Below are 27,352 nucleotides of genomic sequence, written 5' to 3'. Positions count from 1 at the left end.
GGGAGTTCAATTCTCACCTCTGCACCATCCACACAGCCACACACTCACCCTTAATGCATAAAGCCCCTGCTGCTGCTGCATGGGATGCAGGGCAAAGGAAACATCACACCTGTGGCCAGTGCAGCAGCAGCAGCCCTTTGTATCCCTGCACCCCCAGAGCTGCTGCTGCTCTGCCCCCTGATTTTGGGAGCCCCCCTGCACTGGGAGCACCCCAAGTGCTGCCTGGCACCTCTCCAGGTGAGCTCCTGTGGAGCAAACCCCAAAGGAGAGCTCACCTGGCTGGGTCTGGCCCTGCCTGGGAATGCTTTTGGCTTGGAGAAAACAAATTAGCTCCTCAATGAACATCTTGTGTAAAGAACACAACTTTGAGGGTATTTTCTTTTGGAAAAAAACCTAAAAATTAAAAAAAATGGGATTTTTTGAAAATCAGAACATTGATTTGTTAGAGGTGAGTTTCTGAGAGTTTTCTGACTGATCTAAGAACTACTGGAGGATTTTTACTTCCTTCCTCTGCCTCTCCTTGCCTTGAGTTTTGTTCTTGACTTTAATTTGTCAGCCTGCTCACCTTGTGTGACGTTCCACCTTGTTCTGACATGCCCCTGTGTCTGATTATTTCTTTTCCTGCACAACTTTTACAAAGAACAACCTCTGTTTTATTCAAGTTCAGAAAAAAATCCCTTTTTTGTTTTCATGACTGAATTTCCCAGTGAACTCCTGTGCAGTGTATTTATTTCCTGCAGACTAGGACAATATCATCTGGGTTTCAAAAGCTGAGCTGCTGCTGTCAGAACATCAATATTTTTCCAGAGTCCATCAGATTTTGGGAAACACAGTCCCTCAAATGAAAGAATGTGTTAAGAATCTGTGAGAAGGTAATAAAAAAATAAAAAAGAGCCTGACTGGAGGTAGTAACTATAATAAAGACCAAGTATCCACAGAAATGTAAAACTGCTGTGAATTCAGCATCAAACTATTGAATTTTTCATTTTTTCCCATCTCTATTTCATTTGTTCTAAGAACTAGATATACAATGATTTATTTAAACTACTTCTTCTGGCACCTAGTCTTTCCACAAGACTTCCAGGCCAGTTCTCAGCTCTGCCAAGCACACCAGGACAGTTATTTCAGGTATTTTCATTCTACACCTAAAACAGCTGAGGCACAGGAAATCCCAGCAGGCCAGGGACAGATGAGGAAAAGGATTCCATCTTCCCCAGGTCCATGCCTGTTCTCTGGGCACACTCAAACCTGCTTCAAATTGGTTCTGACCAGTTTAAACACCAATTTCCACACCAATCCTACTAAGTGGCCTTTTTGCATAACAAGAAAATGTGGATTTTATTGGCAGGTTCCCTGACATTCAGCTGTGCAGCAAAACAAATTTCAGTGACTGCAAGGACCTAGAGAGGGCTGCAAAGGCAGCAGCAGATGAAAGGAAAGGAGGAGATGAGCATTATTTGCCATCCTTCTGAAGTGGACAATGAAAATGGCACAGCTGATGTTTGTAATGGCAGAGGAGTTTATAATGCCACTGCAGGAGTTCAAGGGGAAAATCACTGAATATCTCTGAATCTGAAACAATTTCAACATGTTCCACTCCCAGGGGCTTCCAGTGTCACCTGCCAGGTGGTTTGGGACAGGCCAGGGGGATGGCATCAGTGTTTCTCAGGAGCAGAAAGTGCCAGAGTTGTTGGTTTGCAATAGAAATGTTCTGTACACAGACAAAGGTCCCCCACTTGCTGTTCCATAAAGGCAATACCAAAACCACAGCACATTTCCTTGATAAAGGATTTTAACTGGTCCCTTGTTCTGACACCTCAGCACCAAACCCAGACCAGGCTGGGATTCCACTCAGCATTAATTATTTTTTCATTTAAGCTGTTTGTAAACTATGTGAAAGAGAGGCTGACTTGGTTTTCCAACAACACCCTGAAGGACAGAAGGAAAGTGAAAAAAGACAAAGTATTGTCTTCATAATCAGCCTTTAGAAGTCATTAAGACATGATTTAAATTCAAACTCCCCATCTGTTTCTTCAGAACCTGTTCCATTATGAGAAATGGGAAAATGCTGATTTTCCAGAGATAAACTGGGTGCAGCAAGAGAGGTCAGAGAGAATTCCCCAGTTTGTGCTGAAGGACTCATCCCCAAGAAGGACCTGAGTGAAGGAAAGCCTCTCCCATTTCCTGCCATTTCCCTAAGCTGAGACACAAAATACACACCCTGAGCTGCAGAAAGAAATCAGGCCAGCCCTGCTGGACTGCTCAAATAAAAGGAATATTTGCTATTCACCTCCATTAAGGAAATTTATCTCCCTTAAAATTGCCTCTGTTAACCATTCATTCTTTACTCTCTCTCTAAAAATGGGCAGGTTTTCACGATAATACATTTATTTCTCCTTTTGCACTACCAATTTCAGATTGTTGACTGCTGAAAGGTGGAGGAAGGCCAGGAGTGAGGCCAGGTCCTTTCTGTCCTCCCTGCACATCCCTCCTGCTAAATGGGCAGAGGAGCACAGCAAAAGAGGCTTTTTGCAGAAAACACAGCTGAACCAAACAGGTTCTCTGGCATTTTGACACGTCATTGCAGCAAAGAATTGAACAAAGGTGGGAAAAGTGCTGCACTTAAAGGCCTCCATAAACCTGACACACAATTCCAGCTGCAAAGTGCTGGCACTTGGAAGCAGCCCTGCACAATTACCAGGCAGCAAAGAGCAAGCTCTCCTCACCTTCCACTTCCCAGCACTTGGGCTTATTCCCTTTTCTCCCCACCTTGGAATACTGAGGCACATCCTCCCCTCCTGTGGTTTTCACCCCTCAGTGCTGAAACACACAGGGCACAGGTGTGGGGCAGGAATTCCTAAGGTTTGTTTTCAAAGTGTTCCTCCGAGAAGGGAGGCTCTTACCTACATCAAATTCAACATGGTGATTCAAGTATCTCCATTAAACTGCTGCATTTTCGATTTTTCCAGGCAACAGGAAGGAGCTGGCAGTGGATAAACAGGAGGAAGGGAGAGGAGAGGGGAGAGGGAGGAGAGGGAAGAGGGACTTCGAGCGAGGAGAGGGGATGGAGGGAGGGGAGGGGAGGGGAGGGGAGCGAGGAGCGGGGCGAGGGGAGGGGAGGGATGAGGGGAGGGAGGGAAGGGAAGGGAGGGAAGGGAGGGAAGGGAAGGGAAGGGAGGGAGGCGAAGGGAGAGGGAAGGGAGGAAGGGAAGGGAAGGGAAGGGAAGGGAAGCGGAAGGGAAGGAGGAGGAGGGAAGGGAAGGGAAGGGGGAAGGGAAGGGAAGGAAGGGAAGGGAAGGGAGGGAAGGGAAGAGGAAGGGAAGGAAGGAAGGACGAGAAGGGAAGGAAGAGAAGAGAAGAAGAGAAGAGAAAAAGAGAAGAGAAGAGAGAAGAAAGAGAAGAAGACAAGAGAAGAGAAGAGACAGAGAAGGACATGAAGAGAATCGAGAGGAAGAGAAGAGAAGAGAAGAGAAGAGAAGAGAAGAGAAGAGGAAGAGAAGAGAGAGAGAAGAGAAGAGAAGAAGAGAGAGAAGAGAAGAGAAGAAGAGAAATGAGATCCTGGCCAGGTAAAGTGAGACAGAAGAAGGACAGAGCCAGGCTGGGACAGGCTGAGCAGGAGCATCTCTGAGCAGCTCCCTCCTCCTCTGCAGCAGCACTTCTGCTCTGGTGCCCTTTGGTTTTTCTCCTTTCTTGGACAAGGATCCCAAACCAGAGTTTCAATCCAAAAAGCCTCACTCCAGCATGGCCTGCAATTCAGTCCAGAGGGGAATAAACCTGTGATCTGGGAAAATCAAGGCAGAGGAAAGGGCTGCAGACTCTGTTAAGCACAGCTGTGTGTAGCTGCTGTAGTCTGTATTTCACCTACTTTTGTCATAGCTCTTCCCACTTATTCTGCATGGTCTCTTGGGGTAAACAAAACTCTGCATTTGACTGAAAAAACACTGACATGAAAGGTGCACTGGGATATGATACATAAAGATTTTGCTATTTTTACATGTGCAGTGATATTTAGAAAGGTTGGGAACAATGTTTAGATCTTATTTCTTTCTGGTCAAATGGATTGCCAGAGGATTTTTCTGACAGTGGCTGTTTACAATTCTGTGGCAGTGAATAATATGCAGAAAATGTGTGAGGTCCTGGGGTTTCATTCACAAAATGAAGTCAGCTGAGGTGGGAGTTGTAGCCTTTTTGTGAGTGTGATTTTCAGAGCACACACCCCTCTCCAGGGCAGGCTCTCACTGCAGACTGAGCATTACAACAAGCACACCTCTTGGTTTGGCATCGTGCCCTGACCTCTGCAGCACCACGGCAAGGGGGCAATGTGTGACTTCAGCTGCTCCAAGGGCAGCCCCCATTCCTCTCTCCAAGAGCCAGTGTCACTTTACAGAGAGTTTTTCCCTCAAATTGTTCTGACAGGAGTTTCACCCATGACTAAAACTTTATATTCAATATTTTGTTCACGTGCCCACAAGGAACAGTACAAACATGATTATACATTAAAAATAAACCCACAATGATTAATTGAGTAGATTAACCTCCAGAACACTTGGACAGCTGTTTCAACATGCTGTTTTTGAGGGCAATATGCTGAAGCAGCTGTTCTTACACATAAGGTAAAATTGTCCGCTTTGTTTTGCAGGGTGAACACTCAAGACCTGTTCTGTGTCTTGGTGACTTTAACTCCCACCTGGAGCAGTGCCAGGGCTCTGGATAACTTGCATACATTCCTTTTCTCCCACCTTATTAGCAGCTTCAACAATGTCAACTCATTTGCTCAAAACCAGAGTCAAGTGGATTTCTGTCCCAGACATATTTCAGGAAAAATCCTTTTGTCAGCATCTTTTCTCCTTTAAAGCTGAGAAACTTCAGCTTCTCCATGTTCTGCTGCTTTGGAATGTGATTTGGAGAACTGTTTACCCAGCATGTGAAATTGTTTTTTCTTGTTGACCAATCCCAGTCCAGCTGTGCTGGGACTCTGGTCAGTCACAAGATTTTATTATCATTCCATTCCTTCCTTTCTAGCCTTCTGATGAAATCCTTTCTTCTATTCTTGTAGTATAGTTTTAATGTATCAATTTCTTTTAATATATCATAAAACAATAAATCAGCCTTCTGAAACATGGAGCCAAGATTCTCACCTCCTCCCTCGTCCTGGCACCCCTGTGAGCACCAGCACAGATTTCTGTCCTCTCTACACAGGACCCACACTCACAGGCTGCTCCCTGCAGCAAGATCTCCTTGAGTACATGAATGAATTGGATTATTTTTGCATGTTTAGCACAAGTGTTCCCTAAATGGAAAGCATGTCCTGGTCCATGGAGCTTTCTCTCCTTGTTTCCAAGGCAACTCCATACACAGACACATGCAAACACACGTGCTTGCTATTAATGTTCCCTCTGGATGGGGAAATATCTTCATTTATCAATGAAACCCTCAACAGCTTCTGGAGGAGTGAGAGACTCAGACAAACTCCTCAGAGAGGAACTCACAGCAGGGGAACATTCAAGAAACTCATCCCTTTGAGAACACTAAAGCACACGTTCTGGAAAGGTTTTGCATGGAGATCTCCTCCAGCCACAGGAACACAAAACCCTGAGCCCACCTTGCCTTGTCCTTGTGTTGCAATCAAGCTTTCAGTCAAGCTCTTCCCAAGAGAGGGAAACCACCTGGGAGCTGGGTTGGCACATCCGTGCCCCTGGGCTCCCTCCAGTGAATAGGAAGCTGACAAAGCTGGTGGCACTCTGTGTTTCAGGAGAGGTTCTGCAGCCTGGCAGAACCTCTCCTGGCAGAACCTCTCCTGGTGGCACTCTGTGTTTCAGGAGAGCCGAGCTGCTCCTGACACTGCACCAGGGCTGAACCTGCTCCACGCTTCCAAATGAAACTCGGTTCAGAACTAGCCAGGTCTGGGCACATAAATGATTTGTCATGCTCAGCACTCCGTGCTAAATCACATTTATAGCCTCTCATTCTCAATTGTAATCCTCTTTGGGACTGGCTTAATTGTTCTGCTTTTAAGAGCTGGGGGTCAGGTAGAGCCACTGAGTGCTGAGTGAAAACTGCACAGTCTGTGCCTGCCTGATCCTGCTGCTCATCCGGGCAGGGAGATGGCACAAAGAAGGGAGGCAGCTGAAATGGCAAAGATGCTCTCAAAGACAGCACTCTGAGCCTTGTTGGCTCGTTGTTGTTTCCACCTTGCTGATCTCCCCCCTGGCACATGAAAGGTCTGATGGTTGCTGTCACTGCCTGCAAGGTTGGACTCTCATTCCCACACTGCTTTGTAGGGTTTCAGAGCACAGCAGACCTTGAACCAGGGTGGGTCTTGCCTATCCAAATACCCCACTAATGACAGCAGAATCTGGTCTGTCCTTAGGGGTCGAGTGTCCAAAATAAAACCCACGGGCACAGTGCACCCCAGGGAATTTCAGTAACTCCAAATCCCATGGCAATGCAAGCTCAGGGCAAGGCAAGCTCAGGCAAAGGGTCCTACTCAGCTCTCCTTATACCAGCCATGGATTTGAAGGGACATAAATGTGATTTACCTCCAAGCTTAAGAGCCAGCAATTGTGCTGGAATGGGACGCTGCTTATCCTGAATTCAGTTTGGGCTGGGGTTGATTTAGAAACAGCTGGCTGTGATTTATGGTGTGGGGAATGCAGCAGAATTCCATTAACATCAGCAGAACACCTTTGCATTTCACTGGGGAGCCTGGACCTCTTTTCCATATGTGAACACAGGATGTTCCTCCTCCTTTGCATAAGTATTTGAAGCTGTCCTTGATGCAGCTCCACTCTGGAAAAGGAGTTGGGTTTTATGCCACCTCTTGTTTGTAAATAAATTTTGAAAAAGAGGAAAATCTTCAGTGGGTACAACGAGAAATCCCTGACTTGCATGGGAACTCCACCATCCTGTGCTAAGAAAACAGTTTATGAACCCAATTCCCTCAATTCAAGCACTCCCCAACTTTTCAGCATTGCTCCTCTTAACTTGCACACCATGTAGCCTTAATGATTTTAGGTTCCATTTATACTACATGCTCTATTTATAAATGGTTTATAAGGGAGACTAATCAATATTTAATAGACATTTTAAGTGTGCAGCAGACACGAGCAGCATGTGTTAGAGAAGGTCAAAGGCACATCAATAGCAGGGTTAGAAACACCTGTGAGCTCCGACTCGCAAATCACCCCCTGGGCCAACAGGAGCCTGTAACAATATTAATAGCAATTATCCAATTAGTAACGCTTTCATTAATAACTGGGTCTTTGTGAACTATTTTAAATGTAAAGCAACTCCTGTGTGAGAGGGGAGCTGCTCCATCACAAGCTTTAGGGAGAGACCCATGGGTCAGGGTTTAAATGCCACCCTTCTCCCCAAGCCTGAACCAGCACCGGGACATTCCAGGGCAAAAACCATTCCAGGGTTATTTTGGGATTTGGGCATTTGATCATACACCCTTAGGGTTAAACTCAGACACAGAAATTCAAATTTCCCAGGAGCCTGGAGCTGCTTGCTGTGCATATCTGTGTGTGTAGGAGGCCACAACGTAGCCTTTTTATTTACAGAGCCATTAATTAAATTACTGCAATTAAACACCAAATCAAACTGCATTAAGATAACATTAAGCACACAGGAAGTCAGAATCAGAACTGGTATTAGGGTTAATGGCAGCTCTACGTGGATGGCTTTTAATGTCTGTGAGCCAGATCCCAAAGGATGCAGCTGACACGCAACAAACCAACACTTCATGCAAATATTCTCTCACAATGTCCCAGGTTTTGCACCTTTTCCAATTGTTTGTGTGGGTTTCCTGCTATTTTCCTCTTCAGGCGAGTCACCTGAAGGGAGATGGAAGAGCTTTGTCAAGCTTTGACAGCTTCTGATCAACTCAGAGCAGCTGAGCCACAGAATTCCCAACTCCCAATCAGTCCACAGGGCACAAGCTGCAATAACAGATCCACCTGAAATTATGATTCCTCCACTTTCTTCTCAATTTCTTTTCTAATTAACTGTAACAGAGATTTCTGGGGGAAAAAAAAAATAGAAGTCAAGGGAATCTAAATCCCAATTTTCTGCACTGTCACAGGAGTGAGCAGCAGCTCCACCCAGAAAATCCCAGCAGGGGTAGATCCCGTCCTGCATTGCCTGGGAAACACAGGGAAACCCCCAAATGCTGATTTTGGTTTGTTTTTGTTTTTTTGTTTTTTGCCACAGCAATGGAGTGGGAGGGCTCAGGTCTGTTCCCTGCAGCCAACTGACCCTGAGTGCAACCCCAGCCCTCCTCAAGCATCCCAACCTGCTGCTGGAAAATCACCACTGAAATGGAAAATGTTCCTGCAGCAGGCTCCTTGTAGATTCCTGAATGGTTTTCTTGAGAGTTTTACAGCAGAATTAAAATAATAACAATAAAAAAAATGATGTTTGCTTATGCACTGATCAAACTAGCACAGAACTCTGTGTGCCCGTATTTTCAACTGGAGGAAAAACATTGAGGAGATTCAATATTTATGTAATGTTTTATGGAAGTTCAATAGAAAAATCCAATATAATTTCCCAATTAAAACCACCTGCTAGTTGACTTACATCCATTACTATTATCTCAAGCCACTGTATCCTGCACCTACTCACACAACACTGTTATGTGAACATGCATAGGTTAAAAATTAGTAATTACTGTCTAGACAATTCACTGTTAGCTAGAGTTGAGTGAATATAATGAATAATTTATTTGATTAATTTTGCATTCCTTTTCCTCTTTGCGAATTGATCGTGACCATGGAAAACCTGAAAATGTACTCATTTATCAGAGTTATTTTCTGTGAATAATTCTTAGCTTGAACATTTTTTCTCACAAAACAAACTATTCTTACTTGTGGACTGAAATTCGCATTAAGGGATGTAAACTGCAGAGACCACTGGGATTGCTGTTCCTTTTTGGAAGGAGCAGCACTGCGGGAGTGCTTTTACAAGCAGAGAACCCAAACAGTTTGATGCTCACTTTGTTGTGTAAGCTACATAATCAAGAGAACTTATTCACCTGATAAGCAACAGCTAATACTTGATTTTAAACTAGAGGGGAAGTGGGAAGTCCATCATGTTTACTCTGGGTTTAAAAGCTCACAAGGAAAGAGGGAAAATAAGAAATATCAGAGCAGGGAGGAAGGGCTGCAGGAGTTCACTGTCCGTCAGGGCTGGAGAATGCTTGGACAGAACCTGCTGGGCCCCAAAACCAGGCATGGCACAGGGAAATATTTCTGATTTCTGGGGGGGGGATTTGGGCTGGCAATCCAGAGCCAGGAGACCCCACAGCCATCCCAGCTCCCTGCTCTGACAGGGAATTTAACAGTGTGGTTTTCCCTGTGAAATCTGCTCTTCATTAGGCGAGTTTCAGAATGGGGCTGAAGCAGTGAGGGGCTGGGAGCTGCACAGATCAGGGGTGACAGCACACGCTCAGGAGTAAAGGACACCCTAACACACACTGAGACCAAGTGCTCTGTTTGCCACAGGAGCACACCAAGGCTGTTAACCCCTTCCTGGCACTGCAGGCTCCACGTGGCCCCAATTTCCTTCCTAGCACCCCTGATTCTCGTGGCGCAGGGAAGCCAGCCTGCCATGCTGCCAGGCCCTTCGTGCACTCACCCAAACTGGCAAGATTGGGCAAATCTCTGTCACCTGGGGAGGTTCAGAGTGACCCCCAGGAGCTGGAGTGGTGGGAAATGCTGCCTGCATCCTCAAGGATCTGCAGCACTTGGCTTCAGCCTTCTCTGAGTGTTCATTACCATTTTGGACTCTGATTGCAAGGAGGATCAGCAAGTGCATCAAATCTCATGGCAGCAAATTGTGGGTTCCCAGTGCAATTCCATGGTGCTTTCCTCCAGCACGAGCATGAAAACCTCCCATCATCTCCAGCTATTGTCATTCAATATTTGTCATCCAACACAGCACAACACAATCCTCATCTCTGATGGATGTGGCACACAATAGCTGTTTTCTTGAGAGCGTCATAAATATTAATAGTATTCACAGAGCTTCTTAAAATTTGTCACATTGCTTTCATGGAAACACTCATAATGCCATTATTTTTGTCCCACCAATAGCAAATTTTCCTTTAGTTTCTTTCTTTTTCGCTCTCAAAATTAAATGGTAGAGGATGTTTAACTGAGCAGAGGGAAAAAAGGGGATAATGGTTCACATTGAGCCATTCCAAAACCTACTTCAGATGCCCAGAATTAGACAGAAAGAGGAAAAAATGTGATATCCTTTGGAAAACAGTCCAGTTAAAAATGAAGCACTTGATGAAATTGAAGAGATTTGTCTGGAATTTCATTTTTGGAAGAACACTGAGGAAGAATGCTGACATGACCAAAATGTTCCTATCTGCCCTGTTCAGAATGGGACATTTTCACTTCAGAAAAAAAGAAAAAAAGGCTTTTTTTCCTCCCCTGATAGAATTTTTGTGCATTACTGTGTCTGTCCTGGGCTGCATCCAGAGCAGGGTGGGCAGCAGGTCCAGGGGGACAATTCTGCCTTTCTGCTCCTGTGAGATCCCACGTGGAGAGCAGCATCCAGCTCAGGGACCAACAGCACAAGGAGAGCCCAGAGGGGCCCTGGGGCCAGGCTGGGAGAGCTGGGGGTGCTCCAGGGTCTCATGGACATATTTCATGGAAAATCCTCTCTTAGGATATTTTCTCCTGAGAAGCCTCAGAGGAAAAGAAAAACAATAATTATCTGCTGCTGTGGAATGCAACAGGAGCATCTTTGGTTGGTCCATGTGGTTGTTTTTAATTAATGGCCAATAACAGTCCAGCTGTCTGGCACTCTCTGGTCAGTCACAAGATTTTATTATCATTCCATTCCTTTCCTTTCAAGCCTTCTGATGAAATCCTTTCTTCTATTCTTTTAGTATAGCTCTAATACAGCATTTTCTTTCAATATATATTATAAAACAATAAATCAGCCTTCTGAAACATGGAGCCAAGATTCCCATCTCCTCCCTCGTCCTGGCACCCCTGGGAACACCAGCACACCAGGGAGAGCTCAGAGCCTGCCAGGGCCTGAAGGGGCTCCAGGAGAGCTGGAGAGGGACTGGGGACAAGAATGGAGGGACAGGAGTCAGGGAATGGCTCCCAGTGCTGAGGGCAGGGCTGGATGGGAGATTGGGAATTGGGAATTGTTCCCTGGCAGGGTGGGGAGGGGCTGGGCTGGAATTGCCAGAGCAGCTGGGGCTGCCCCTGGATCCCTGGCAGTGCCCAAGGCCAGGCTGGGCACTGGGAGCACCTGGCACAGTGGGAGGGGTCCCTGCCATGGCAGGGTGGCCCTGGCTGGGATTCAGGGTCCCTCCACCTCAATCCCTCTCTGACTCTGTGATTTAATCAGGTTGACTCAAAGTGCCCAGCTGTGCACAGCAGTGAGCTCTGGTGCTGCTGAGCAGCTGTGACCACTGAGAGGCCTTTTTGGGGAGCCTGGTGACAGTGCCCAGTCAAAGAGCACATTCCTCACATCTGCTCCCTCTCATTTCCCTCCCAGGCTGTCTCCCCTGATCAAACTTCATCCACCTTCAGTGCTCTGTGTTTTGGTTGATGTGTTCCAAGAAACCTTTTTTAAATTTTCATCTTTCTCCATAAAATTCACCCTGTGGTTTTAGGAGCAGCCCGACAAAACAAAACCATTTAATTCTCTATGACAATTAATTTGGAGATGGTAATAATTGCACAAGATCTTATCTCTGCTGCAGAGACATAAAACACTTGCTATGGGCATGGGAAATAAAGTAATTCAAGAGAAGGATCTCTTTTTTCCTAGTCTGTACTCTCTCCACAGTAGTTAATTTGCTCTGAGTACAAAATCAATCCTTCCAGTGTGGGACTTTAGGAAAGCTCAAGGCTTCAATCCTGCTGCCATTAATCAGTGTTAAAATGCACACTGAAATCTGTGCTCTGGGAGCCACAGATTCCAGTTTTATTTTAAAACAATGTTGATAATCCCTAATATTTCTGGGATGAAGGTCCACTCTAGACATTAAATTTACATTTAATTTTTTTTTAATGAAACAGTGAATGTTGGGAAGGACAAAATCCCATTCTGGGCAGGTTCCCTGGCATGCAAAGCACAACAGGAAGGCCCTGTTAAAAAGGAACTGCAAAGCCAAAGGTCAAAGTGATTTCAAGGAAGAAATGTGCATTAAGTGCAATGGATAAACACAGAGGGGACAATTCTGCCCATAAATGCATTTAATCAACTTCTGAGAGATACATGAATCATCTGGGTTCTAGAAATGGCTGAATCTCTTCTGGCTCCTTTACACTCAGAATGAAGTGGGTTTGGTTTTTACACCAACCCCAGAGCAAGCCAAGGAAGAGCTGCTAAAGCCTGACATTTTCTGCTTCAGTTTGAGGTGCTGCTTTCTAAGTCTGGGTCACCTTCCACCTTGGACTGAGTGTGCTCCTTTACCTGGTGTCTGAATAGAAATCCCATTAGCAAACCCTGATTTCTGTAGGAAAAATAAATTCTTCAAAGCTTTTTCTCAGACAAAGCAGCCAAGTGCTGCACTCAGCAATCCCATTTCAGCCTCAGCTACAGCAATGGGCGCTTTGAGGACAATTTCTCTGGGTGTTCTTGCCTGGCAGCAAGCAGAAATGCAATCACCAGGCTCCCACTTACAGGAACCCCAGCAGAGCAGGCACAGCCACCTGGGTGAGAGACTCACAACCTCAGGAAACCTTTACCCCACCAAGAGCCCCCATTCTGGGGAAGGGAACAAACATCCTGCAGACATGGCTCAGATACTTGTAGGAAACAGAGAAATGTTTGAGGCTGAGGGGCGCAGAGCCCTGGGGAAGGAGTGATGGCTGCATTTGAGAAATGCTTTGGAGCAGTGACAGCCTGGGACTCAGCATTCCATCCTGCAGATGTGGCATCGTGTTTTTAAAGATTTGTTATTATTATTTGTGTTAGTTGTTTTGTGTTAAGAAAATGGTTTGATCCTTAGTTCCCCCCATGTTCTCCCCTCACGATGGTTTGTCCCAGGTTGTCTGTTACTTTCCCGCCACTTGCCTGCCCATCAAACCCAGTGATCCTTCCCTCTCCCCTCCCAGTGGTGCCTTGTCACTCACTGTAACCACACCCCTTTTGTTCCAGATTTTTCCATGTCAGTCACCCTTACTGTGCTGTATGATTTGCCCCTGGGGCTTTTCCCCTCCCATGTATGATCTTTATTGGTTCAGATATGTTGTTCGTCCCTCCCCTACCCTATTCTTATTGGTTACTCTGAGTCTCCCCCTTCCACGCCCACTCCCTGTATCAACTCCTCCCCGAGCCTGTCTCCTTTGTCACTTGCCTTTGCACCCATTGAGCAATAAAGCCTCATTGACAGCCACCCAAGTGGCTTTGGCATTGACAGCCTCTCTTTTTCCTTTGCCTTGGACTCCTCGTGGTCTCCTCCTCGCCTGTGCCGCCCACGCCACAGACGGCACAACCACCTGGGGTTCTCTGAGGGAACCTGGGGGTGCCAAATGTTGTGGCTTCCTCCAGCCAAGCTTGGGGAGCAGCGAGCCGGGACTGCTTTGCTCCCGTGGCTGCAGGGAAGGACCACAGCAGAGACAGGATTTGCAGTGTGCACCTCTGGAAGAGCAGGGCTGCCAGGCACAGACCAGGCCATCCCTTCCCAAGGAAGGAGTGATGGCTGCATTTGAGAAATGCTTTGGAGCAATGACAGCTCCATCCCTGCAGAGACAGGGTTTGCAGTGTGCACCTCTGAGAGAGCAGGGCTGCCAGGCACAGACCAGGCCGTCCCTTCCCAGAGAAGGACACAATGGCAGGTATTTTTCTATTATTAAATCAATTGCTCCTCAAGCCTTCAGCCCCAGCTGGGGCCTTCCTACATAAACAAGTTAAGATACATCTCTTCAATGTCTTCTTTACTTTAACTGAGTTCCTGGTTGCCTGGAAACTCTCTAAAGGACCTGGGGTTTAATTTTTTTAATCTTAATATTTTTGCCAACTGTTAGTTAGGTAACAGGTTAACCAACTCACAGGGGTTTGTGACAGAAACCTGGGTGCCAGGCTGAAAGCTGGGGCAGTGTTTGTCCTGCACCCCAGGAGTGCCAGGCTCCACTGGCCACCACCAAATTCCCCAGCTATGGAAATTGCAGCTGCTGTCTGCTTGGATCAAGAGCAAAAACTGAGAATTGCAGAATTACATCACCACTGGACAGAGCAGATTTGTCTGTGCTATCAGTTTCTGTAATTAGCAGGATATGCACTTCCACTTTGCAGGATTATTATATCACACTTTTATATTAAGACAAATCAAGCTGTCTAGATCCAACTTTAGAATGTTCTGCTGGACCTTCTGGATGCTCAAACACACCTTCTGCTGCATCAGACACCAACCAGATTCACAACTTCCAGCCTATTTCAACACTATAAACATTTTTAAATAATCACCTGCTGTCCTTAAAGGTATAAATTCTATCTCTTTTCTAAGCAAAATAGTTTTTACAGATAATAAGCAAGATTAAGTGTTTTAAAAGTACCTTTAAGAATATAAAAAGGGACTTAGAAGTCATTCAGAAACAGGTAAAACTAAATAAGAGTGACTTCATTTCCATTTAATTTTCTATTCTCATCAAGCTTAGTTTATTCAGGTCTGATTAATTAATGTCTACAAAGAGTTCCAAAAATATAAACCACTACATAAATGCTAAATAATAATAGAGTACTGAAGGAAAAGCTAATTTGTTAATTTGCACGGAGTTTTAGGAATTAGCATTTATTTTTTTCTTTCTTTATTTCCCCTGTTCAAGCAGACCCATCCAACCCCTTTTTGCTTTTTTAGTAGAAAATCCTTTGGCAGCCCCAGGAAGGACAAATGTCCATGGGGAAGGAAGTAAAGAAGGGTGGGCGCTTCTGAGGGAAAGGCTGCAGCACGCAGGTCTGGCTGTTCCTCTGGTTTTACACCCCAATTTCCCCACTCAAATCCCTGTTTGTGTGCAAAGCTCTGTGCTAAAAAGTCCTCCAGGCCCAAACTCAGGTCCAAGGCTCCTCTGACTGTACCAGGAGATATTTGCATTTTTAAAATAAAACCTCAGCTTGGAGCTGTCTGCACTCACACACCTTATCCTGCTGGACACCTCCATCTGCAGGAGGCATTTTATCCTTTCTGTGCCACTCCAACCAGACCTTTTATTAAATCTTTTATTGAATTGGTACTTTGCAGCTCACTGGACTGTTGGGCTCTTTTGGGGAATGGCAGAGCAGCAAACAGCCCAGTTGTTTGCTTTAGCAATGAAGCTTCCCACGCATGCAAAGCTAATTTATTTCAGAGAAAATGTCCCCACTAATGACAGCAGTTCCCCTCAGAGCCCAGCCTGGCAGTGCCACTCACACAGAGAGGACAAGGGCTCCAGAAGAGCCATTGCCATGCACCAGGCCAATCTCCCACAAACGGGAAAGGATTTCCACAAAAGGCTCAAATGGTTTCCAAGGAGCCATTACGGCACATCAGGTAAATAAAATATTATTGAAATGGGGTTTTTGCATTTAAATCACTTGCAGCAGGTGCATAGGAAGCAGCTCATAATAAAAAGGCTCCCATTCCTGGAATACTAACGAGGATCAACGGAAACATTCAAGAGAAGGGAGCAGGGCCAGGCTCTTGCCATGGCAAGGGGAACAATTCCCATAAAAATAGGGAGCAGGGGCAGGCCCTTACCATGGCAAGGGGAACAATTCCCACAGAAATATTCCAGAGAAGGGAGCAGGGGCAGGTTCTTGCCATGGCAAAAGGAACAATTCCCACAAAAACAATCAGCAAAAGGGATCAGAGGCAGGTTCTCACCATGGCAAGGGGAATGATTCCCATAAGAACATTCAGCATAAGGCATCAGCAGCAGGTCCTTACCATGGCAAGAGAAACAATTCCCTTAAAAACACTCAGAAAAGGGATCAGAGGCAGGTCCTTACCATGGCAAAGGGAACAATTCCCACAAAAACACGCAGAGAAGGGATCAGCAGCAGGCCCTTACCATGGCAAAGGGAACAATTCCCATAAAAACATTCAGAGAAGGGATCAGAGGCAGGCCCTTACTATGGCAAGGGGCACGATGCCCACAAAACCACTCAGAATAGGGATCAGAGGCAGGTCCTTACCATGGCAAGGGGCACGATTCCCATAAGAACATTCAGAAAAGGGAGCCAGAAACAGGTTCTCACCGTGGCAAAAAGAACAATTCCCATAAAAACATTCAGCAAAAAGGATCAGAGGCAGGACCTTACCATGGCCAGGGGAACAATTCCCATAAAACCACCCAGAGAAGGGATCAGAGGCAGGTCCTTACCATGACAAAGGGAACAATTCCCATAAGAAAATTTAGAAAATGGATCAGAGGCAGGTCCTTACCATGGCAAGGGGCACAATTCCCATAAGAACAGGGATCAGAGGCAGGTCCTTACCATGGCCAGGGGCACAATTCCCATAAGAACATTTAGAAAATGGATCAGAGGCAGGTCCTTACCATGGCAAGGGGCACGATGCCCACGAACAGGGTGCGGCTGACGAAGATCTCGGACACCACCAGCTCGCTGACCGAGTCGTCCCGCGGGTACTCCACCTGCCAGGTGATCTGCTGGGCCCCTGCCAGGCTGCTGGCATTGTCAATCTCAAAATCCATCTGCAGGATCTCGTAGGAGGTCATGTTGGCTCTGGAAAACAAGGCAGAATTCCCCAGGGCATCACTGGGCTGTTGATGGCAAAGTGCATTTCCGTTTCTCTTTCCTCCTCGCCAGATCTGCCCCTCAATTCAAGGTGCCATTAAATTCAACGTGCAGACCTGGGACATTGACAGAAACCTAAATAAAACTGCACATGGGCAACTGCAGAACTTTCTAAGGTGAAACTTCATCTTTAAGTTTCCTGAAATGGAAGCATTTTTCCCATTAAACTCGGGCATTCATTCTCCATAATCACAGTGAACTTACAGAATAAGCCACAAACCCTTGGAAAAGCAGTGCACAGAAGTTGCTAAATTATTTAATACAACATTATTATAATTTTGATGCTGCAAAACAACAGAATACTTGGCCATTCCTCATGTTCTACCAGAAATGAGCTCTTGTGGAGGCAAAAAAAGTCTTTCAAACCCAAACTGGTCTTTATCTCAGTGAAAAAATGGATTTGCAGAAATTATACATGACAATAAATGAGGGGTAGATTATCCCTGTTTTGAATTCATGACAACATTCTCCTCATCAGTGGTGCAGACTTGTAATTATATGGCAGTCGTATATTTCTCATCTGGAAATAAAAGTTTAAAAGTAAAGAAATGGATGTAAATGCACAGCAGTCAGAAATGAATTTAAGAATTACTTCTGCTTCCTTTCTCAACAACAACTCTTATCACTTTCCTCAGGTCCAAAGCTATGTAAATATTAATAATTAATCCTCGGGTTAGAAAAACAGATCTTGTTTTTGTGTTACAGAGGAGCAAACAGCCACCAAGCTTTAACCAGCAGCACTCAGAGCATCCACAGCAGGGATCTGCTTGGAAAACAGACCTTTGCTCATCCAGACTTCCCCACAAACTGAGTTGTTTTACAAACCATGCAAAGTTTACACACAAATATTTACAAAGAACACAAGTTCCAGACTCCCAGCCAGACCCTGCAGCGTGGAGACCTGATGGAGGTCAGAGCCCAGAGAGGGGATGGAGGGGCTCTGACTGCAGAGCCAGCTCTGCTTCTGCTGCAGAAACACCTGGTTTCACCAACAGAGCTCAAGTTTTGGGGAAAAATCTGAATTTTCTGCATGCCAGGCCAATGGGACGTGCACTGTCTGTGTGTCCTTCCCCTGAGCAGCCATTCCAGGAGCTGAGCTCACAGAAGGTTTGGCTGCTGCTGCAGACAACAGAGACTTCAAACATCCTTTTCCTCTCCCCAAATGCACAGAGGCAGAATCTGGGTTTGCCATATGTTTCTGAGGGAGAATTGTAAAGGGGGAAAAAAAAAATCTGAGCAGGAATTATTGATTTTCGTGTTCTCTTTCTGACAACAAACAACCTAAACATATGCTTCAATGCCTGGAGGATAAATATTTTCCATGCTGACAGAAGATAATATCCACCTCCAGGCAAAACTAGAAGCTATTAAGGCATCTTTTGTGTGGCCAAGCAGACAACCAGCAAAAACCTTTTAAGATAAATTTTATTACGTAATAACAGGGATGTAATTAAACCATTTCTGTTAAAAACATAAACTGAACTTCATTGTTTTCTGTGCATCACCCCCAGCAGTTTGTTTTATCTAAATTGCATACAATTAATATGCTCACAGCACAGAAATTCAGATGTGAGCTTTCCACTAACTGTGGATTTAGATACTGGGCCTGTCAGGGTATGTTTAGGTCTGCAATTCCCCTGCAGCCTGCTCAGGCCAATTGCTGGCACTCACAAAACCACCCAGGACTGGTTTCAGACTGGGAACAAAACCAGCAGTGGTGGGATTGGGTACAGAGACACCAATTAAATACTTGCTCAGGTTAGTCTGCAGGGACAAATCCATTCCATGGGTCCCACTGACTGGCATCTGAGTTCAGCCCACAACAGCTTCAATTATTCCTCTAATTAATATTCAAATATTTCCTTTCAATTATTCCTGGTTTTCCTTTTGCACCTCCAGAATGGAACCACAACAGTGGGCTTGCATCTTATACAGAAACCTTCCTCAGATGGAGCTGCATTAGCAGGTGAATTAAAACAAAACTACATGAACAGCTGAATTAAAACAAAACTACATTAGCAGGTATATTCAAACAAAGCTGCATTAGCAGGTGAATTAAAATAAAGCTGCATGAACAGGTAAATTAAAACAAATCTGCATTAACAACTGAATTCAAACAAAGCTGCATTAGCAGGTGAATTCAAACAAAGCTACATTAACAGCTGAATTAAAACTACATGAACAGGTGAATTAAAACAAAGCTGCATTAACAGCTGAATTAAAACAAAACTACATTAACAGGTGAATTCAAACAAAGCTGCATTAACAGCTGAATTAAAACAAAGCTACATGAACAGGTGAATTCAAACAAAACTACATGAAGAGGTGAATTCAAACAAAACTACATGAAGAGGTGAATTCAAACAAAGCTGTCCTCCCAGGTCTCAGTCCTGGCTCCAAAGAGAATCCCTAGCACCACTTGGAAAGCCAACTCCAACTGTTTGTCAGAGGTTTTCTGCTTTGTCTCAGTAGCCAATTAAGTTGCATGACAGATGAATATTGATTAAAAAAAGGTTTCCACTTCCCTCTTGGGCTTCTGCTGCCAGAGATGGCCTTGAACCATCTTTCACCTGCAGAGCCTCCCCTGAGGGCAGAGCTTTGGCAAACCAGATGCAGCTCTCTGCACTCGTGTTCCCCAGCAGGTGAGTGGATTGTCTCTAAAATTCTGGTTTTTGTCCTCTTTAGAGGTTGAGCCTTGGAGCAGTGCCAGCTGCTGTGGTATCTGGGACACCGAGCCCCCCACGGGTGAATTCACCCTCTTTGTTCTAAGCTTCTTGCCAGGTTACAGCTGGAACAAACTCATGATAAAACCTGAAAAGTGAATTTCAGGCTAGTGCTCACCTACTGGCTGCTTCATCTCCTATCCTACAGAGGTTTCCTGCTGGAAAGGCTGCTATTACATTCATAATTCTTGCAATTTATTAACCATCCTCTGTAATCCGTGTGGGACACCACTGCCTTTTTCCACTGAAATGGATGGAGGTTGCTAAAGTAAAACCAGAGATAAATTAAACCATAATCAAGACCTCAAATGTCAGCATTTACTTCTGTCAGCTCCATTAGCTGATAAATTCCCATCCCAACACCTGCATTTCAATTTCTCTCCTGGCTGTGCAGCATTTCAAAGCAGATGTTCCCCCTGCCAGGGCAAACCCTCAGCTTTGGCTCTGCTCTGGAACTGGGGGCAGGCAGAACCTTCCTCTTGGTGGCCACTGTCCATCTGCAGACAAAATGCCACCAGGGGGAAAATCTACAAGCAGAGAAGACAGAAACTCATGCTGTTCTCTGCCATTAAATCCTGTTAAACCAAACTTTATCCCATCAAGATTTTTTAGCTTTTCCTGCAGACTCATTTCATTTTTCTCTTAAATAAGTTTGCACTCTTGGGGAGAGTCTGATGGAATCCAAGGACTATAAATCACTTGTCCCTTGCAAATCTTCTCTCTCTTTTTAGTTAAATATTTCTATTGTCCAGTGAAGTTTTCTCCCGGTTAAGGATTTTGCCAAACTCTAGTTTAGAGAAGCAATAAAAAATAAAAAGTCAAAATTACTTTTATAAAAAAAGATTATTTCCTGCAAGCACAAGGAAAAGACCTTATAATTTTAGGCAGCTGGCATGCTTGCTAATAAGTCCATTTCTATGGAAATGAGTTCATAACTATTAATTTTGCCTGCTCCTGATCTATTCTTGATGAGCCTTTCAAATTTAGAAAAGCGCTTCATGATTCTCTCAATTTGGTAATTACTAACTCCCTTTGATGAATCCAGCCCAGTGTTTCAGACATGAGACATTCATTACACATTTTTCTCTCTGGTGAGAGGAGAAAAAAAAAAAACCCCATGGGTCTTTTTGGATTTATTTCCTCTCACAAACTCCTGTAAGTAGGTCCTCTTCTTCAAATGGTGATTTATAATCCTATTTGAGTACCTTCACAATCCTGCCTCTGCTGGGGGCTGGAAGAACGCCCAAATCCTTGGGATTCCTGCCCAATCTCCTGCTGTCTGCCCTCAGACCTGTCTGGTGCATTTACAGCAGGTCCAAAGAGCCCAGCCAAGCTTTGTCACCCCCAGTCCCCATCCCACACCCGGCTGGGAGCTGGGGCTGGGACCCCAGCCTGGAGTTTGAGCACAGAATGGTCAATCCATTCCACAGAAAGCCAACCTGAGCTCCAAGCAGCTCCAGAAAAAAGGGGTTATCCCAATGAGGGAGTGGGTTAGTTACCCCAATAAAGGAGGGAGTTATCCCAATAGAGGAGGGGGTTTTATCCCAATATGGGAGTGGGTTCTATCCCAATAGAGGAGTGGGTTCTATCCCAATAAGAGAGTGGGTTCTATCCCAATAGAGGAGGGGGTTTTATCCCAATAGAGGAGTGGGTTTTATCCCAATAAGGGAGTGGGTTCTATCCCAATAGAGGAGTGGGTTCTATCCCAATAAGAGAGTGGGTTTTATCCCAATAGAGGAGTGGGTTCTATCCCAATAGAGGAGTGGGTTCTATCCCAATGAGGGAGTGGGTTTTATCCCAATAAAGGACAGGAAAGTGCTGCTCAGTCCCAGAGCTTTCCCCATAGACACATCCATGTAAAGGAGCTGCAGTTAATTTTCACAAAATAACATCTCTGTGAGGCTCCAGCACAGCTCTGATGTGAGAGCTTTTAAGCAGCACCACGAAATCACCTGGCACTGAAATAACCATGAATTGAATTTGTCTGAGCCCAACATGAATTATTGACTTGATGGAATGATACTCTGACTGGTATTAATGCAGCAGCAACAGCACAACTGGTTCGTATTTACCTTAAATAAACAGAATTATTCACTATTGAGAATGATTGGCATTGCTAACCCAGCTGAAGGGCCTGCCCTGTGTGCTTGGGCAGAGGAGGAGAGATGCAGGGTGGCATTTCTGGGCACTCTGCAGGGCCACACCAAGGCTCTGCTGGCTCCCACTCACGGGTCAGCAACAATTGAGCTGATAAAAGTCAGAGCCTTCTATTGCAGGAAATCACAAGTTCCATTCACTCATAAAATAATGCTTTCAGTAAATGGCAATTTGTTTATGAGAGCCACAGCAGTGTAAACAATACTCTCAAAAATGGAGCAGACATGAGGCATTGGGAAAATTGGAAAATAATACATGTGAGGTTATCATGCTGCTTGAGAGTCTTTTCCAGGCTGATATTGGCCAGTTCTTACTCAGACAAATTGTAACCAAATTCAGTAAGAACTCAGTGACCTGACATTACCAAGGTACATTAGTTTATCAAACACTTGAGTGGAAAAGGTCTCGCTCCCTTGGTCTCAGGAGGATTAATTCTGTGAGTGTGGTTTACTGAAGAGCAAACACTGACAGAGGAGGATTTTGGAGGTGCTCAAGACCCTCACTGCCTGCTGAAGCCAAAGGAAGCAGCAGATGGCCAGGACCTCTTGGGGAACACGTCCAGACTGAAGGTCCTGACCTTCTCCCCTGAGGAAACGAAGATCTGAGCAGTGTGAGATGAAGGAAATGAGAGCAAACACCTCCCAAGGGCAGCATGCAGCTTCTGCATGAGGAGGATTTGCATATTAAACCCTTCTGCCTTGCTGAGAGCTGCCTCCAGCCCCTGGGTGTCCCCTGTGTCCCCCCAGCCCCAAACACCTCTCTGAGGGGACACACCTGGGCTCACCCACACCTCTGACCTGATGAAGGATGTCAAAGCCTAAACCTTTCCTCCCAGCAGGAACAGTTCTGATGAGGCTGGAAGGACACAGAACTTGCTTTGCTGTCCATATTCTCCCAATCATTTTTTGGTGCCTGATCTCGGTTTTCTTTCACTGCCATAAAAATTCGTGCTCTTCACAGGGGTACAGGCAGAGAAAATGGCTACAGAGGACAAACCCAGGCTGCTAAATCCATTAAGAATGTATGGATTGACATAGCAGGTTTTAATAACCCAGTAAAAGCCATAAAAACAACAAGTAAATATTTTTGTTCAAAACACACCACCAAGACCAGGTATTATGATGTTATTTTGCTTAGCCAACACTTTCCCACAACTGAAAACAATAAATCTAGATAATGAGCAAACCTTTTAAGCTCTTCAGCTTCTCCACTGCCAATTCACAACTGTGCTGCTCACTAACAATGTGCAATAACTTCCACTTTATTTGATTTTATCAACATCATCATGACAACCCTGGAGACAGCTGAGACAATTGCTTCAATTATTTTTATTTGCTTGCACCCTTGTGACAGTGCACAGAAATGCTTCTGGTAAAAGAGTCCTCAGACACTCTTTAGTCAGCCTTTAACAGAACAACTTTTAGGACTGGATTTGGGGTGGGGTAATTGGTGAGCTCCACTGGGAACCTTGCTGGGCACTGGGAGCCCATTTGGACCTTTGTCATTACTCTCCCCTTTTGGAACAGCATGCAATCTTTTGGGGCTTAAAAAAGCATTTTGATTGCACTGGGATATTTTTCTGACTACTATTTAGAACTTCTTTATTGCTGTGTTGGGTATTTCTTAAAATAAAGATTCTCTGTCAGGAGGAAGTCTTGTTGGGAAACAACAAACACATCCAGGGAGAAACTGGGGCCAGGCAAATATAGAGGGAGCTATTGTTGTTTAAAAAATAAGAATGATTTTAGGATGAAAGACTTGTGCTGAAACCTATCCAGTTAATAAATATCAACAGCCCAAATGGTGCTTGTAATTTTTCTTCAGCTATTGAGAAATCCTTACATTTTTACATGCCAGAATCACATGGTCTATTTTCAACATTGCTGTGAAAGCAGCTGAAATACATCAAAAAGCAGAGATGAATTTTTAAATAACCAGTGGCTGGAAATTAAAGATAACAAACTCAGTGGCATGAGGGGCTCTTTGCAGAGCAGGAACTCACACACAAAGATCTCTGCAGATTCTCCAAAGGCCTTTACAAGAACCAAAGTGCAGCTCTGGATGACCCAAGGCACGGGGAACTCCAGCCAAGCTGGAAACATTTCACCTCAGGGAGAACCCAGGGGAGGGACAGGGGCATCCAGAGATGGGCAATATTCCCTGGGAGTCCCTGGTGGCACTGGGCTGTGCACACTGCCACCACAGGGCACACTCCTGAGTCTCCTGTCCCCTGCTAACCCAGCTCTCCTCAGCTGAGCACAGCTCCATCCAGAGCCCTGCCCTTGCCCATCAGCTCTGAGAGGGGAGCAGGGCCAGGTTTCATTCACCTGTGCCTCTCCCAGGTGCTCTGGGAGCCTCAGGAGGAGGGATGTCACCTGGCAGCTCCTGAGCCTCAGGAGGAGGGATGTCACCTGGCAGCTCCTGAGCCTCAGGAGGAGGGATGTCACCTGGCAGCTCACTCAGGTCAGGCCCTGGAGTTCTGCATTCACCAACACTCACAATTCCTCACCTGGCCAGGCAGAGATGAGACCTGGGGGAAGTGACCTGGAGCCACCCTAACAGCTCAGCCCAGCAACACTCCTTGCCATTTTCAACGCTATTTAACTATTTTAATGTGATAGTAGCATCAGGTGATCAGAGCTTTCTGTCTGCACCAATCCCACGGGAAAAGAAAATCCCTCCTGGAGCCAGGAGGAAGCTCCTTGCAATCCAGCTGCTGTTTTGATTTCAGAATTACAATTGAGGCTGACAGCTGAACCTCCCTGGGGAGAAAAATCAGCCAGAGGGGATCTGGAGATGTAAATTCCCCAGAGAGGGAATTTCTGAATGGAAGCAGGAGGGAGCCAAGCTGCAGCCTGTGGCAGGAGCACACCAATGGGGCTCTCCCCATCAGCACGCAAAAAGTCTCATTCAACACTTAATTAAAAAACTAAAAACTTGGAATTTAATCCTTTGCTCAATGGCCAGACTGTGTAAATGACTAAATACCAGAATACCAAAGGGGAAATTAAAAACCAGTCCATATTTTTCTCTCTCCAGCTTGCTGAGGCTGCACAGAACTCACAGGTCTGCTGTGATGTCACCTGCATTAAATAATTAAAGAAAAAAATCAAAATAAGGGCATGGCAAGAATTATTTTACTCCTGCTACATTCTCTTCATCTCCAAACAAGTTTAAGCAGCCAGGGAATAGACCTGGCTCTCCTTGAGTCCAGGGTGCTCCCAGATGGAGAGGGAAGGTGCAGGGTTGTCCTGTGGCTAAGGAATAAATGCCATGGAATAAACATCCTGAGAGCAGCAGGGCAGGGAGCAGGGCAGCCCATCCACACCAACACCAACGGCACCTCCTCTCTCCCCACCTCCCTGACAGACATAATTTGCACCAAATTCTTTTAATTTAAAGGCTGATAATTATGTTTTACAAAAGAGTTAAGCTCTTCCTCTCGCTGTTGGTACCCACTGAACAGACAGTAAAAACATGAAAGTGAAACTGGCACAGAAACATCAGTTTCCCGTGTTTTAATTAATAAACAAGATTAATTTATCCAGCTGAGCAAACAGAGGGTGGCTCAGGGTGTGCATTCAGTGTATGAACAGAAGGAGCCATCTGCAGTGAGTCTCTGAACCTCCACCCTTTGCTAGCTGACCTTAAAGTCCTGACCTTCACACCAGAAAAAGAGTTCCCATGGAAGTCACCCCTTTAAAGATCATTTTTGTCCTAAAAATGAATCCAAATGTTCCTAGGCATGCAAAGATAACTCCAAATAACAAACCAGAGAGGGGTGGATTTAATATTTCTCCTTTCAAAAATCATCCCACCATTATTTTTTAATGGCACTAAAGTAAGGTCAGCACCACTGGCACCCTGTAACATCTCCAGGTCACCTTTCCAAAGGGCAGCCACGACCTTGGCACACCCACAGGACAGTGACAGCTCAAGGGGACATTGCTCAAGGTCACCCCCCCGAGCAAAGTGAGGAATAAGTGAGGTTAATTCACTCAGCCTCTGGAAAGCAATAATTAGAAGGGAAGGAGGAGGATTGGTGTTCCATCACTGTGTGGTAAAAGCCAAAACTTGATCCCAAGACTTCCTTTAAAGGAGTTTCCTCAGCAGTGAAGCCTTTAACACCTCGATGGGGTGGGCAGAGTGTCCAAGCTGAGCAGACACCTGCACAGGTGGAACCATCCATCCCTCCTGCTCTCAGGGAGGCTGAGCAATGACCCAAGGTGGCAAAAGGACCCAAAACCAGCAGTGCCAGCAATCCTGCTGTGCTGCATGTGGTGCTCCATTGACTCCTTCTCACCCACTGGAGCACTCACACAGGCTGGGCACCGTTCTGCTTCTTCATTTTCCTTGCTACTATCAAAAAATTTCACCCAAGCAAAAATACCCAAGCTGTCACAAAGCACAAAGAGACAGATGAAAGGGTTTCTAGAAAAAGAAGGCAGGCTCCTGTAAGTGCTGCAATTCGTGCTAAACCACAGAAAATATCCCCAGCATCACGGGTTAATGCGAAGCAGAATGCACAAAATCATTCTCCTGCTATTCCTCTCTTTTCTCAATCTCTTCAGGATTTCATCATCTCTTCCCTCCCAACTCCCTTCCTCCCCATACAAGAATATGCTCAGCCCTGGAAAATTGCTCAGCTGAAATCCTGAGATTTTGTCGAGGCCTGGCATTCTTTGGACAGCTGTATTTACACCCCTGGCTGCTGGGTAGTCATGCTGGAAGCAATTAGCTTTCATGCTTTTTCAATATTGCCTTTCAAAAACTTTGAGTTCCCTCATTTCTATCGATTTAGATGTAGAGAAGCACAGAAAAAAAATTAATAAAAATAAAAAAGAGAATTCATCCATATGCTGAGCTCCTTTAGCCTCATTCAAATGCAGCAACTTCAGCTCCCCGAATGCCACCACAGCCACGTCCCCAGCACATCAGGGAGATGCTCAGAGGCCTTGAAAACCGTCACCACAACCCTCAAAGGCAGCAGCTTCCAGCACTGCTGGGTGCAGGGAAGGTTCAGCAGCCATCTCCCATGGAGTGGGACAGGTCACCTTCCAGCCCTTCTGTGCAGGTTAACACATTCAAATGCATCCTTTACATTTGTCTAGGGGGAAATCTGTCACTGCTGGGCTATTTTAAAAAAGAGGAAGAAAGGGAATGGAAGAACAAACAGAGGAGCGTGGCTAAATGTGTACTGATTGCAGTAATTGCATCCATTCCTCTGCTGGAAAGTCGTGTATTGTATTTCTAATACGTGCTGATAAGTGCATTCACAACATGATTAACTGCCTGCAGACAAGAATGGCTATTATGTTTAACAGACTGATTAGCAAGTGACAGAGCTGCAAACTGTACTCCTGCTAAATTGGCTGCTTTTAAATTACAGCAACTTTTTTATGGCTCCATTTTTAAAATGCAATGGCTTGTTACACATATGCCACGTAAATTCCTGTCTGACAGTAAGGAATGGAGGACACTGAGCTTTTAACTTTGACTCTTCAGATCTCAACTAAAGCATTGCTCATTTTCTTGTTAATTACACCAAAATCTGTACATGGCTCTCACCAGGCATCATCTCATTTTCAATACTGGTCTCTCCAAACCCACCCTTCAACCCAGGGACAGGGATTTCAGTCCCCCTCTGTCTGAAGTTCTGCCTTATTTTTGCTGTAAGCAGATAACTAAGATGGGATTCAGTG

General features: G+C 45.3%; 1 protein-coding gene across 1 annotated transcript in view; it reads right to left on the bottom strand.

Moving 5' to 3' along the window:
- Positions 1 to 27,352, bottom strand: part of TMEM132B (transmembrane protein 132B) — a 224,604-nt gene that overhangs the window by 54,285 nt on the left and 142,967 nt on the right. The window contains exon 4 of the mRNA XM_018916797.3: positions 16,512 to 16,698. Coding sequence (XP_018772342.3) covers positions 16,512 to 16,698 — 187 coding nt within the window. The remainder of the gene's footprint in view (positions 1 to 16,511; positions 16,699 to 27,352) is intronic.

Source organism: Serinus canaria, chromosome 15 (assembly GCF_022539315.1).
Source record: "Serinus canaria isolate serCan28SL12 chromosome 15, serCan2020, whole genome shotgun sequence".
Taxonomy (NCBI): domain Eukaryota; kingdom Metazoa; phylum Chordata; class Aves; order Passeriformes; family Fringillidae; genus Serinus; species Serinus canaria.
The sequence above is the reverse complement of the archived record's forward strand: the minus strand, read 5'-3'. Positions and strand labels throughout refer to the sequence as shown.